The following is a 16,040-nucleotide window of genomic DNA, read 5'->3' on the forward strand; positions in this document are numbered from 1 at the left end:
ATGTTCCTCCCTCTTCTTAAAATGTGCATTCAATACAGCCATGTGCATCCACTATAATCTCACCTTTCTAATTTCTCTACTTGACACCATACCTACCCATCATCTCCTTGTTTCCTCTGTTCCCTTTACCAACATGTCCATTGAAATCCACTCCAATCACCACTTTCTGTCCCTTGGGTACACTGTCCAACACTTCATCCAACTCACTCCAGAAATCTTTTTTCTCAACCATCACACAACCAACTTGTGGGGCATATGCACTAACAACATTCATCATCACATCTCCAATTTCCAGCTTCATAATCATTATCTGTCTTGCACTCTTTTCACCTCCAAAACACTCTTGGCATACTCTTCCTTTAGAGTAACCCCTACCCCAGTTTTCCTCCCACCCACACCATGATAGAACAATTGGAATCAACCTCCGATCCACCTGGCATTACTCGCTTTCCATTTAGTCTCTTGCACACACAATTTATCAACCTTCCTTCTGTTCATTATATCTGCTAACTCTCTCCTCTTACCAGTCATACTGCCAACATTCAAAGTTCCTATCCTCAGTTCCACTCTCTTTACCTTCCTCCTGCCTCCCCCTTCTTCTTCTCTTTCTTCGGCCAACAGTAGCCCATTTTCCACCAGCACCCTGTTGGCTAACAGTACTGGTGGCGATCATTTGTAACCCAGAGATCGTCTGTTCCAGTATGGAAATTTGCATTGCTGTCCGCATATTGATTTGGCAAAATTTTATACCGGAGGCACTTCCTGATGTAACCCTCCCCATTTTTCTGGGTTTGGGACAGGCATGAAGAAACAAACTGGTTTATGCATCCCCTGTGGCTGGGTTGGCATGCATACTACTAAGATAACTATTTAAAGGAATAAACACCCCAAAATTAATACTTTTTATATGTTACTTACCCTGTGTGATTTGTGGTGATGGCTGAGAAAAATTGTAGTCAAATTTTTTTTATGGAGAACAGAGATAACAAACATTCTGATAGAGTGGGTATCAATGAAGACCAATGCGGGACTGCAACAAACAATATAGGCATCTATGGATCATATCGCGTATACTGTGCGACTTTGAATGTCAGTGCTCATGACTCCACATTCGTAAAGGCACTAAGCAAAAATAGGCTTCAATAGAGAGTAGCACAGGAGAAACCACTGCTAACCAAGTAGTACATAAATGCACATCTGTTCTAAAGATGGATGAGAGAATAGCTTGGCATTCATCAAGGTGGACCATTTTAGATGCAGCATTCGAAAGTAAGAACATTATACTACTACTACTACTAATAATAATAATAATACATTATATATATAGGGCTCCTTTCCCATGCTTAAGATGCTTATTTGTCAATCATAGTGGTGGTAGTATGATGGCAGGACCTGGATAACGTATATAGTTGACGGAACCTTGAATATTCTTGTATCAGAAAATTCATAAAAAGAATGTCCAGTTATCTGTCTGTGTGTGGAAGCTTAAGTATAGTTAAAAAATCAGAATGACAATAATTCAAAACACAAAAGCAATGCCACATCAGAATGTTGAAAAAAAAGCAAAATTACAATTTTTGAACTGGCCTAATCAAAGTCCACATACAGTATATACCCAATGATGATGCTTTGGCTGGATCTGAAGCAAGTGGTCAATACTCAGAAACTTACCATTGCTTATGAATTAAATCAACTGGATAGGAAAGAGTGGGCTAAAATACCTCCAGAACAATGTGGAAAAACCTACAGTGAATTTATTTCTTTGTCACATGCAGCAACTGGAACTCTCTTGAAAAGTCGCTTGTCATTGTATTGTTAAAGATGGGACTTTTTGGTTGCTATTTTTCCAGGGTTCCTCTATGTTTGTTTCAGATTAAAGTCTGCTGCTTCAAGATGTTCTGCAAGGCCAAGCAATGGTTTTCTTGGTTAGCCAAATTGGTGGGGCCTTGAAAATGTCATTTTGGACAGTCAGTTTTCATTATTTTGTAATACTCATGGAGTAACAGTTGTTTGCACCTGAAACGAGGAGGAATGATATTATTGAGGGCAGGAAACCACTCAATAGTTATTGAGCACACAGTGCTTGTGAAGGTTCTCATTGCGGTGTTCAGTATCCTTGATATATTGGCTCTTGAACCATAAAAGGGCACATTATTCTGCTGCTGAGTACACTAAGGTCAAGGTTGATGCAAGAAATGCAAACCAAATTGTGAATCACATTATTTTTAGTTTTTAGTTTTGCCAATCCCTTGCTGTTCTGAGCCTTGTGTGTCAGTGATCAACTGAGTTTCAGTATTGCACCATTTATCTACTCTTTCAGTTGTCTGTTGGCCAGGTGACTGTTAAGGTGAAAGCAGGAAATTTTGGTCTTTGTAATGCTTGGCTTAAGGCTGCACTTTTTGCAGTAAAAGAAGATATATTGGTCATCATTCACCATTCTAAATGATGAAAGGCCATAGCATTGGTATAGTTAAACTTGCGTGATGTTGTTGAACTGGGTCATGGATGTAAAGATGAAACAATGATGCAGTGACCGAGCCCTGTTGTAGGTCATTGTTAAATATTCATGTTGTGCTACTGTTGTCACTTAGGTGTACGTTAAAATAACTATCACTGAGCATGTTGATGATTAGGTCACAAATTTTGACTCACCAGATTACTTCAGTGAACTTGTGGAGCAATCCTTCTTCTAGATGGTGTTATATGCTGCTGTAGCATCAATCAAAGCCACAACTGGTTTTTGGCGCTCTTGAAATCTGTCTTTGATGAAATTAGTAAGAACAAGTATTGCCTTGGTGCGTCTGTGAGCCCTACAGAAGGCAGCATGTTCAATAGAAATTACTCTCTGGTTAGTTTGACTGATTCTGATATACAGCAGTCTCTCAAGTAGTTTAAGACAAATGGAAAATAACAAAACTGGGCAGTAGCTTTCAGATACATCATCATATTGGCCTCTCTTGACTAGTGTGATGATCTTTGCTCTTTTAAATGTTAATAGGACTTTGTTAGAGTTAAGGATGTTGGAGTACAGATAAAGATGATTTTTGGATACATTCAATCCATTCGTCCCAACCGCGTATGGATTCTTTGTGGTTCCCCTCGGGGGGCACTTTTTTTGACTTGTGGCAACGTGCTTTATCAGTGCATGTTCCATGCTGCTTACCTCTTGCACTCTATATGTCATAGGTGAAAGTTTTTGTATACTGGGTGGTTTTCTTTTTCCCTTAGGCAAAAAACATGTAAATAGTAAATGTAAGCTCCAACAGATGAAGGGGCAATAGGCACCCTTTGCTTGAGACTTGGATGATAAACGAAAAGGCTAATTTCCTGAATAATTCTGTTACAGGTTTTTGTTGATGACTGTCTACAGGATGTAGATAACTACCTGTCTTGCAAAAGAGTCACCTGCTTTGATTGGTATCTCATCAACATACAATATTGTGATACAGAATGCCTGCTTTCTTTGAAAATTAACATATTCTGGGGACATTCGTTTCTAATCAGCATACAGTGGTATACTGTATGTGCTTCTTGAAAGCAGGCAACAATAGTGTTGTTCAACCAATGAAAATGTGTTTACAGTAATCCCTCCTCGATCGCGGGGGTTGCGCTCCAGACCCCCACGATAGGTGAAAATCCGCGAAGTACAAATCATATATTTGTATGGTTAATTTTATATATTTTAAGTCCTTAGAAACTCTCCCACACTGTTTATAAATATTCTCTGCACAGTTATACAGTAAACCCTTATTTATCGCGGTTAATCTGCTCCAGACAGATAAATGAATTTCCACGAAGTAGAATTCTTTATTTATAAATCTTTATTTATAAATATTTTCGCAGATAGAGCATAGAAAACCTGTTTACGACTTTCTAAGTACGATTTTAACATTATTATAGACCCCTAGAGATAAAATAACACCCTTTAGTCAAAAATTTAAACTGTGCTCCATGACAAGACAGAGATGACAGTTCTTTCTCACAATTAAAAGAATGCAAACATATCTTCTCTTCGCGCCGTCAGGAGCAGAGAATATCAAAGAGAGAGAAAAGTAAACAAAAATCAATAGGGCCATTGTGCTTTTAAGTAAACGAAGCACCGCGATAAAGCCGCCGCAGTGTAGGGATCAATGTGAAGGTAGTCTTTTCAGCATTTTTTAGAGGAGCGTCCGTATCTTCTAAGCAAACAGCCTCTGTGCAAACAGCCCCTCTGGTCACACCCCCTCCGTCAGGCACAGAGAAAAGCAAACAATCAAAAATCAATACGGCTGTTAGAGCTTTGAAATGTGCGAATGTATATCATTGAGGAGTTTTATTTAATATGTAATACGTGCTCTGATTGGGTAGCTTCTCAGCCATCCGCCAATAGCCCCTTGTATGAAATCAACTGGGCAAACAAACTGAGGAAGCGTGTACCATAAATTAAAAGACCCATTGTCCGCAGAAATCCGCGAACCAGCGAAAAATCCGTGATATATATTTAGACATGCTTACATTTAAAATCCGCGATAGAGTGAAGCCGTGAAAGTCGAAGCGCGATATAGCGAGGGATCACTGTACACTATTGTTAAGCAAAGGAAATTGGTATGTACTATAGTTTAATCGATCATCATATTGATCCAGGCAGAGACTGAAGCAGTTATATACAGTACTTCTGGGTGGTGTGTGTGTGACGATGTGGGTTCTGGCTCCACACTCCCATTGCTGTTGGAAGCACTTGAACCCAACACCGTCGATAATGTAACCGAGTGAGCTAGTCAATGGAGGCAAATTACTGAGCAAGGGGAAGGTAGAAAGTGCAACAGTGCTTTTATTAAAAACCAACAAAAACAGTGTTCCATAAATAGTGCAGTTTTTCAATAAATAAATCCATAAAATGAAAAAAAACGTGGAGGTTAAAACAACAATAAGAAAAAACAATCCTTTAAAACGAGAGGTTAAAATGATCAGGAAGCAGTCTTAAAACGACAACAACTCTGGTGCTTCTTTTCTGTATGCGTCTTACCTGCTTATCCCGTTAGGGCTTCGCAACAGGCAAGACGCTCTGCAGCTGCCCTCCTACAACACACGCGAGACTGGAGACCTCCCGATCCCTGGCTTCGGTCTGGCACTCATCCCAGTCCCCGAGACTTGATTACCCCAATAGCCAGGACGCACATATTGGGGACTCCACCACCAAGCCTCCCGACTTCCGCTGCCTTTCCACGGCCTTCAGCGGCTCGTTGCTTTCCTCTAGGCACTCCCGCTACCTGGTCACTCAGCGGGAGCAACCTCAACTCAAACGCCTGGGTGTCGGCCTAACACCCAGCTTCCTCACAGCTGCCCACGAGCGCTCGATTCACGCGCTCTCCACACGCACGCACCGCCTGCTTCCTCGCTCCCTGTAACCTCTGTCCTCTTTCCTCATCTCCTTTTTCCTCTCTCCATTTTTTTTTTCACCTCCCACACAACCGACTCGCGCTTCTTTTTAAAACCGTGAGGGGCCATCACAGCTGTAGCATTAGCCACGGGAGCAATCACGAATATGGGCAGTTCCTCACCTGTGCACACGGTGAGAAACGCCCACATCGACGACTGCCCGCTGCTCGCTACAACAACGCCTCACGAAGCCGCCTCGGGTGCGGTGATTATTTAAAATGAATGGCCTTTGCTCAACGAGCTGTGGACCCATAACACCACAGTGTGGTGTTCAACAACAACAACAACAACATTTATTTATATAGCACATTTTCATACAAAAAAATGTAGCTCAAAGTGCTTTACAAAATGAAGAATAGAAAAATAGAAGACACAATAAAAATAAAAATAAGTCAACATTAATTAACATAGAATAAGTAAGGTCCGATGGCCAGGGTGGACAGAAAAACAAAAAAACTCCAGACGGCTGGAGAAAAAATAAAATCTGTAGGGTTCCAGACCAAGACCCCCAGTCCCCTCTGGGCAATCTACCTAACATAAATGAAACAGTCCTCTTTGTATTTAGGGTTCTCATGGAAGGACTTGATGATGATGGTCACGTAGACTTCTGGCTTTCAGTCCATCATTGTTGGAGCATCATGATGCTTTGAGTAGGTGGTGGTGGCGCAGGCCGCCACCACAAAGAAACCGGAAAAAGAAACAGAAGAGAGAGTAGGGGTCAGTACGGATTTTAGAGCCACCATGAATAGTTATTATGATGAATTGAACATACAGAGTATCAGGATTAAGTTAAAGTGAAGTTATAAAAGGCCATGTTAAAGTAATGTGTTTTCAGCAGTGTTTTAAAGTGCTCTACTGTATTTGCCTGGCGAATTCCTATTGGCAGGCTATTCCAGATTTTAGGTGCATAACAGCAGAAGGCCGCCTCACCACTTCTTTTAAGTTTAGCTTTTGGAATTCTAAGGAGACACTCATTTGAGGATCTAAGGTTACGATTTGGAATATAGGGTGTCAGACATTCCGATATATAAGATGGAGCAGATTATTTAAGGCTTTATAAACCATAAGCAGAATTTTAAAGTCAATCCTGAATGACACAGGTAACCAGTGTAGTGACATCAAAACTGGAGAAATGTGTTCGGATTTTCTTTTCCTAGTTAGGATTCTAGCAGCTGCATTCTGCACTCGTTGCAAATGATTTATGTCTTTTTTGGGTAGTCCTGAGAGGAGTGCGTTACAGTAATCTAGTCTACTGAAAACAAAAGCGTGAATTAATTTCTCAGCATCTTTCAATGATATAAGAGGTCTAACTTTTGCTATGTTTCTTAAGTGAAAAATGCTGTCCTAGTGGTCTGATGAATATGCGATTTAAAATTCAGATTACAGTCAACAGTTACCCCTAAGTTTTTACTTCCTTAACTTTTAATCCTAATGCATCAAGTTTATTTCTGATAACCTCATTGAATCCATTATTGCCAATTACTAAAATTTCAGTTTTCTCTTTATTTAGTTTGAGAAAATTACTATTCATCCATTCAGAAATACCAGTAAGACATTGTGTTAGTGAATCGAGAGAGTCGGAGTCATCAGGTGCTATTGATAAGTACAGCTGTGTGTCATCAGCATAGCTGTGGTAGCTCACGTTGTAACCTGAGATAATCTGACCTAACGGAAGCATGTAGATTGAGAAGAGCAGCGGACCCAGGATAGAGCCTTGTGGAACACCATATGATATCATGTGTCTTTGAGATGTGATTACCACAACTCACAAAGAATTTTCTCCCTGCCAGGTAGGATTCAAACCAATTTAAGACACTGCCAGAGAGGCCCACCCATTGACTAAGGCGATTTCTAAGAATATTGTGATCAATGGTGTCAAATGCAGCACTCAGATCTAAGAGGATGAGAACAGATAAATGGCCTCTGTCTGCATTTACCCACAAGTCATTTACTACTTTAACGAGTGCAGTTTCTGTGCTGTGATTTGTTCTGAAACCTGACTGAAATTTATCAAGAATAGCATGTTTATTGAGGTGGTCATTTACCTGCATAATGACTGCCTTCTCTAGAATTTTACTTAAGAAGGGCAGGTTAGAGATGGGTCTAAAATTTTGAAAGCAGAGGGGTCAAGATTATTTTTCTTGAGCAGGGGTTTAACTACAGCAGTCTTAAGACAGTCTGGGAAGACCCCCGTATCTAATGACGAATTTACTATGTCAGAATATTGTCAATTAGCACGCCTGATACTTCTTTGAAAAACCTTGTTGGTATTGGGTCAAGGACGCAGGTGGAGGGTTTCAGTTGAGAGATTATACTATGTAATTCAGGTAAATCTATCCTGGTGAAAGCATTTAATTTGTTTATAATGGAGTACCGGGGCTTTGGAGGTTCTGCAGTGTTGGGGAGATATACTATGTTATCTCTAATATCATTAATTTTTTGATTGAAAAATACAGCAATGTTCTCACAGGTTTCACTGGAAGTATTCTGGGGCATTCCTTTGTGTTACCTGGGTTTAACAGACGATCAATTGTAGAAAATAAGACTCTGGGATTACTAGCATTGTTATTTATAATCTTAGAGAAATAGCAGCCTCTCAAGACGGACTGTGTTATTGTATTCTGTTATTTTAACCTTAATATCTCATAATGGATAGTTAGTTTAGTTTTCCTCCATTTACGCTCAGCTCTACGACATGTTCTTTTAAATCAGACACTCTTTGGGTCTTCCATGGAATAATAATGCTAGAAGATTTTTAACTGTCTTTTCAGGTGCAACTATGTCAACAGCAGCTCTTACTTTAGAATTAAAGTTTTCCACTTTACTATTTACATTATCCTCGCTATTATAGTTGGCACTATAAACGGACTGATTGCTTAGAATGTTTGTAAGTTTTAAAGCTGCTGATGAGTCAAAGAAGCGTTTTTTAACAATATGCTTCTCATGAATGTTTTCTATCATTATTTCTATATTAAGTAGTAGAAGGAAATGGTCTGATAGACCAATATCAATGACCTGCTTTATATCAACTTTAGTCCTTTAGTAATCACTAAGTCTAACGTATGACCTGCTTTATGTGTAGGCTGATTAATGAGCTGTCTCAAATCAAAAGAGTCCAGGAGGTTCATGAATTCTTTTACTTTTTGGTCACACTGATTGTCGATATGAAAGTTAAAGTCGCCAACTATTAAGAGTGTGTCATAGTTTGTAATTAAAATTGACATTAAGTCAGAGAATTCCTCAAAGAAAGATGCGTTATATTTAGGAGGTCTATACACGGATAATACTAGAACGTGAGAATCTCCATGAATAACAACGGAGAGATACTCAAAGGACTTAAATTTACCAAAACTAACATCTTTACATTTTAACCGGCTCGAGTAAATGTTTGCCAAGCCCCCCTTTTTCCCTGGCGGTCTGCACGAGTAAAACTGTAATCCGGAGGTGCAGATTCGATTAAAACAGCCGTGCCGTCTGAGTTAAGCCACGTTTCACTTAGTGCAATAAAATCAATGTTTCTATCACTAATAAGATCGTTTATAAAAAATGTCTTGTTAGTTAAAGCTCTAATATTTAATAATGCCATATTTAATGTTTCGGAGGGGCAGAGCTGAATTCTATGCGCGTAATTGGTATTTGGAACAAAAGTTATTTTTGTTAACGCCACTCTGTGTGTATTTTTTATGTAATCTATAATCTGTTTTTATAGTTTTAATGCATTGTTGATCTACAGTAGTAATTGCAATTAAATTATTGGTGTTTATGCCACACTGCCTAGATTTTTTACGTGCATTAAGATTGGTTATTAGATTATTAATGTTGTGCACTTTAACGGAAGACTGTGTTAAGCCATTATGTCCTATCAAAGCAGTAGCATTATGTAAGGGGTTTAAAGTAGAAATAGACAGTCAAGATAGACGAATTACCTTAGCGATGTTTTCGGAGAGGACCCGGGCGCCAAATCTATTCAGATGCAGTCCATCCCGCTTGAAGAAGCGCTGCCTTTCCCAAAAAGGTCCCAGTTGTCAATAAACCCAATGTCTTTAGTCTCGCAGAAGCCTCTCAGCCAGTTGTTTAAACCCAGCAGACGACTGTAGTATTCATTTGATCGTCTGATGAGAGGTAGTGGACCCGAGATGAAAATTTTTTGTCGATGGGGTCCTCTACTTCGTGTCTTTAACTAGGGCTGCGAAGTCAGCCTTGAGAACCTAAAACTGTCGGTGCCTTATGTCGTTTACGCCGGCGTGTAAAAACTGTGGACTGTGTGAAGAGAGCGCATAAGCAGAAAGGGTGGAGCAAGGCCAGCAGACAGTGTAAAACAAGAGAGATCGGGCGCATGGGCAGATGGTATAGAGAGCAGGGACTCATGGGCAGATGAGGGTACGTGGCTGACAAGATGTGAGATATGCAGACAGTGAGACCTACCTCGAGGGAGGAAGAGACAGTTTCACCAGAGTGATGGCAGTTGTGGTCCCAGCAAGTGAGGGAAGACTTGCAAGAGGACCGGGTGTAGCCGGCAAATGAGAAGAGAGTTGTGTCTCAGTCGTCGTGGCAGCATGTGGTACCCAGAAATGAAAGAGGACGCTAACTGCATAAAGGAGAGACACTGACAAAGACTCAGCAAATTAGCAAGATTTCTTTTGGGAAACAAGTGTTCAACACACGTAGTGTTTTAGTGGGACACCTAGAAAACTAATCATTGTGGTAACACAGCGTTCAGCTTGGGCTTTGCATCACCAAAGGATGTATCTTCTACTGTTATGTTTAACAGACTTTTGAGTGTGGACTGTGTGCTCCTTTTTTAGGTTTTCATTCCTGATATTTTTAGATTCTTATCTACTTTTATTTTCTATATAAATATCTTTCTATCTTTCTTTTATATTGTCTGGTGCAATAGAAGTTACTGTTGTTTTTCTTAAAATTGCTGCCATGTCTCTCATTGCGTGTTTACTCACCGCCCAAAATAAAGAAACCTGTGTTCTATTATCTTTAAATTATAGGGGTTCTTAATGTTAAGATCTAGTTTAATAATTTTATTATTTAACTTTTTAGCTTTTTAAAAATAATTTCAAGAGTTCCAAGACTATTAATACAACTGCATGGTTTAGTCAGATGTATTAACTGTGTTTAGGTTAGTGTGATCTAGACACCCATCACATATATGATAAGTTGGAAGAAACGGTCACACATAAAGTGTGTCAGAGGGAGGAAATTAATGGCATCGCATAGCTTTTTAGTGAACTTTGTATAGTTTGCCTTCTTGAAATTCCATTGCAGCATGGGGTGTGAGTGGAACAATTGAATGTTAATGCGAGCATCTAGAATGATGGGCAGATATTGGCTATTTGGAAATATGGGTAGTATGGTTCTTGACAAAATCAGAGGACCATCATCCTCAGCACTGTCGAAGCACAAATCTAAATAGTGGAATGGAATATGCCTCAATCTGTATTGTTGAATGTAAGATTGTAACTATTGTTCTCAGCCCATACAACCATTCACCATTAATATAATCCTCTTGACACTTCCATTGTCTCTGATTTCTATTAAAATTGCCGCATAATAATATGGGTTGTGAGAGTGATTGTAATACGTCATCAGGCCACTCAACAATCAGAGGCTTGTAAATATTGACGGCATTAATATCACTGACAAGGATGGTAATGGTGAAGAGGTTGTTGGAGGTTTCAGTACATTTATATTGTTGATTTCTATTGTACGTGGCAACTCCATGTGATGATGTGGGTTCGGCTCCACGTTCCCATCACTGTTTGGAAGCCCTTGAACCCAACACCGTCGATAATGTCACCGAGATGAGCTAGACAGTTGAGGCAATAAACAATTGAGCAAGGGGATGGTATAAATATGCAAAGTGCTTTGATTTAAAACCCAACAAATCAAAAACAGTGTTCAATAAATAGTGCTGTGCAGTTCAAAGTCTTATAAATAAATAATCCAATAAAAGAAACGTGGAGGTTTAAAAAAACAATAGAAAAAAAACAATCCTTTAAAAAAGCGAGGTTAAAATGTTCATACAGGAAGCAGTTTTTAAAATCAACAACAATGCCAAGCTCGGTGCTTCTCACCTCCTTATCCCACTTGGGCTTAGCAGCAGGCGAAATGTACTCTGCAGCTGCCCGTTTCTCCTACATCTATTCACACGAGACTGGAGACCTCCCGATCCCTGGCTTCGGTCTGGCACTCATCCCACTCCCGAGACTTGGTTTACATCCAATGGCCAGGACGCTCACGTTGGGTAATCCACAACCAAGCCTCCCGACTGCCGCGGCCAGTCGCCTTTCCCTGTTTGCTCAGGGGGAGCAACTTCCAACTTCAACTCCTGGGTGTAGGCCCAACACCCAGGCTTCCTCGCAGCTGCCCGCGAGCGCTCGTTCGCTCGCTCGCCCACACGCTCTGTGTGTGTGTCTCTCTCTCTCTCTCTCTCTTGCACCGCCTTGCTTGCTCGCTTCCTGTAACCTCTGTCCTTTCTCTCGTTTTTTTTCCTTTTCATCCTCTCCCAACCGACTCACGCTTCTTTATATTGCGAGGGGCCATAGCAGCTGCAGCACATTAGCCACGGGAACAATCACGGATGTGGGCAGTCCCTCACCTGTGCACTCGGTGGGAAACGCCCACACCGCAGATCGCCCCGTGGCTTGCTATGGCCACTACGCCCCCTCACTAAGCCGCCGCGAGTGCGGTGATTATTTATTTAAAAAATGGCCTTTGCTGAACGAGCTGTGGACCCATAACACCACACTCCATAAATGAAAAGATTGTTTACTTCCACTAGCTTATAACAAATAGGCTAACTATTGCTATAAGTTCTTCCTACATAGAGGCATGTGTCTCCTGGAGCACAGCCACATAAATCGTTTCTTGTGCCAACAATTGTGACATGTAGTCAGCCTTGAATCTACTTTTAGCTTCTACATTGAGTTGACAAATATGAAGTCATTGTCTGATAGTCTTTGATTGGGGCAGCAATATGCCTAGTAGTGTTGATCAGTGAATTTCGCCAAAGCATTATTTGCAGCAAATTTGATGTTTTCGCATTTGCCCTGTAAATCGAATTATTTACTGATAATTAGGCCAGTTTATGAGAACTTTTTTTTCCACTGCCTAATGGAGCAGGGTACCAGGGGTCAAGCAACACTACTGGGATATTTTACTGGGGACCAGTGGAAGCATAAGCTGCAGCTCTGCAAGGTGCAGGCTCCTTTTGAGGAGACGACTAAGTTTGTCAGCTGGGAGAACGATGGCTCCCATTAGTGTTCCTGCTGTGTTCAGTCCAGTATAGCTGAGAGATGCTTCCTTAGCCCTTTAGAACACTTAAAAAACACAAATAAATTGGATTAAAAACATTTTCTCTTTGGTGATCGTTTTTTTGAATTTCCTGGTTTTAAAGATCTCGTTAACTTTAGACTCTGATTCTGCATTTTCTCTTTGTTTTGATGAAACATACGATTGCTTTCTGATTAAGAAGCTAGTACATCTATCAAAATCTTCCTTCTTCTTTGATCTCATGGAAGCACAGTACCGCAGTGGTTGGCACAATGAAGAGCACACAATCCTGCTCACAGTATCACTAGTCTACTGCCTGACACACTTCACATTTGAACACTGGGAGAAACACAGAGATATCAGAGCAAACTCATGCAGATATAAACAGAACAGTTTGTTCAATAAATTGCATATATAAGGATGAGTTACTTATTCATTTAGATATCCTTTATCTAGTAATATATTTTGGCTGAAGACCTGAAAGCACTCAATTTTTTAAAATTTACAATGTTCCAGGAAATCAGGAAGTGTAAAAGTAGTTATTGAAAACGGTATACGATAACAGGCTGTCTGTTGTACTGTACATTTAAAACGACAACAACAACATTTATTTATATAGCACATTTTCATACAAAAAGTAGCTCAAAGTGCTAAAAGTCACAAGCTGATTAATATTAAATGTGATGGAGCATGCATCCTGTTTGGTCATGCCTTTCTGGCTTTTGGGATTATGTTACACTAAAGTCAATTGAGATTTAAGAAAAAATATGTAAAATATAATTGCAAAATTAAAGATAATTCTGTATCAATGGTTTTTTCGTAAAGTTAGATTTTATAGAGTACCATGTTAAACTGTTTTCTTTAACAGCTTTAAGATACTGCTCACCGTGAAGACTGTTTAATAAAATGTTGCATTGCTAATTTTCTGCTGTGTCTACTACATTGTTAGTAGTAAAATGATTTCATGCTATGATTATTAAATCATGGTTTAATTTAAAACTTAATAAACAGGATTTATTTTTAGCAGTCAGCATCATGCTAATGTCTACAATTCCATGTATATATATATATATGTGTATTTATTTCAGGGTTATCTGAACAATGCCAAGGGATTGCATTATGGAGACTTCATCTAAAGAAAATGGTTTTTCTTCTTGGGCTGTTCACCTGCCAGTCAAACAGAAATCTATATCATTTTTCCACAGACCTCAACTTTGTTTTTCTCAGCTTAAGGTAATTTTTTCTCACCACTTTGATTTCTTATAATTTACATATTCAGCGTCAAATTTTCTTAATCCATTCACAACCATAGATTCTTCCACCTCAGCAGTGTATGCAAGGCAAGAGCTGGTGCTGGATCATTTATTACTCCAGAGATGCTGGAGTAGAACTTTGAGTACTGAATATCTAGTAAAGAGTAACCTGTAAAGAATTCCAGAGGTTATCTTTTACATCCAATTATAATTTCATCTTTAAGCATCAAAGTTGTACTCTGCTTCACAAGAGAAAGTTTCTATCATTATCGCCTTGTCTGATTAAACATAAATAATGAATTTTATCAATCTGTTTTCTTAACCTTTCCTAATTCCAGTCCTTAACAATAGAATTACCAGAGCCTACGAAAAAACTTGTGAGTCCATCCCACCTTAAATCGCTTCTTAAAACCGTTTTTACCTCTCCTCAAGCTTCTTTTGTTAATCTAAATGTGCTGATAAAAGAAAAGCTGCAAGTAGCTGGCTATTCCATCCCCCCACCGACTTAGAACGTTTACAAACTTCTCCCAGCTCATGCCTTGATTGATTTTCTGGGAGTGAAGTGGAGTTTTAGAGTGGAAATAATAGATCGTTGTTTGGAACACACACATTTCATGTCTGTTCCGTTTCTACAGTAATCTGTGTAAACACATTGTTAAAACAGAAATGTTTTTATATTCTACTAGTAGATGACAAAAACGTAGGCATAAACTACATAATGTATGAAGCCTGAAGTATCACACAAATACTTTCAGAAAAGCTACAAATCTAACACAGCAATTGCGCTTTTATTCAAAAATATAACTGCAGAAACAAAAAGCCGCCTTAACATGCGACATTGACACGTGTTCATTATGACTACCTCCGTGGTGCAATGGACTCAGCTTCCGACTGGATCATTTTATGACACTATTTACCTTTATTTATTTACTTACTTCCTAAAGCCTAAAGTCACAAGTAGTGTGCAGAGGGCATGCTCAAAACTGTGTGTAATGCCACGAAAAGTGCCTGCTGACACTTTAGTATGCAAGCAAGGTATGTGCATTCTTGCTCCGATGTAGAAGGGAGCTGAGTTTACCTCTGTTACAGCGCGTCTATGTGAAAACAGCAGTATCAGATGCGGGGGTGGGGTGTGTTTGGGCTCGTGAACGCGGCCGAGATAATAAAACTGACAAAAAAAAACAAAGCTAACCTTTACAAGTTTCATAAATTACACTGGCTGTTACAGACTGAAATCAAATGTATGTTTTTATTCTAAAACAGTAAGGCTAAGAGCAGTTTACTTCTCAAAACGCAGTGGTGCAGGATCAAACTCACGATCTTCTGATTCCCAGTCGGAAGCTGAGTCCATTGCACAACGGAGGCATTCATGATAAACATGTGTCAATGTTGCATGTTAAGGCGGCTTTTTGTTTCTGCAGTTATATTTTTGAATAAAAGCACAGGGATTAAAGTTCTCCGTCGTTACGACGGATTTCCATTAATTGTAGCGAGTCATCGACGGATTTCCGTCAATTACACTGTTCCGCCTGTCCTTAATGTTTTAAATTCACTTTTCATAATTTTAATGCTGTATATATAGACTTACATTTCTCAAATAGTGCAATAAATGTCTTAATTTTAGTTTAAATAGGTCTTAAATTAAGGAAAGACAAAGTGTATTCAGCCTGCTGAGGAGGATGTGATCAAAGCCTGGAGTGGAGCGAATGCACGTTCCTCTCTCCACTCTAAGCGTGTTGTTATCACTCCGGTATGGATCCACTCCTTGTTTTGGTTTAGTTCTGAAGAAGTACATGTCAGGCTACGGCTGAGATATAACTATATTTAAGATAGCATGGACACACTTATAATGCAGGAAGGCTCCGATGTTTCGGAGATTGATAAAAGTGTAAAAAATAAATGGAGATGGGCTTGGCTTAGCGAAATTGGGAAGAATGGCAAGCCTTTTAGTTCGTGGGCTAAAAAAATCAAACAACCAGGTACGTGTCTTTGCACAGTATGCCACAGGAAACTTCAATATGGCAATAATGGCAAAAAAGTGCTAGCTCGCCATCAATCAGAAGCTAGTCACAATGCTGCCGTTCG

At 39.6% G+C, this 16,040-nt stretch overlaps 1 protein-coding gene across 3 annotated transcripts in view; it reads left to right on the plus strand.

Moving 5' to 3' along the window:
* Positions 1 to 16,040, plus strand: part of LOC120539570 (solute carrier organic anion transporter family member 1C1-like) — a 118,636-nt gene that overhangs the window by 27,438 nt on the left and 75,158 nt on the right. For all 3 annotated transcript variants that reach the window (XM_039769766.1, XM_039769767.1, XM_039769768.1), the window contains exon 2: positions 13,791 to 13,935. In XM_039769766.1, coding sequence (XP_039625700.1) covers positions 13,804 to 13,935 — 132 coding nt within the window. In that variant the 5' untranslated portion in view covers positions 13,791 to 13,803. The remainder of the gene's footprint in view (positions 1 to 13,790; positions 13,936 to 16,040) is intronic.

This window comes from Polypterus senegalus, chromosome 11, assembly GCF_016835505.1.
Source record: "Polypterus senegalus isolate Bchr_013 chromosome 11, ASM1683550v1, whole genome shotgun sequence".
Lineage (NCBI taxonomy): Eukaryota > Metazoa > Chordata > Cladistia > Polypteriformes > Polypteridae > Polypterus > Polypterus senegalus.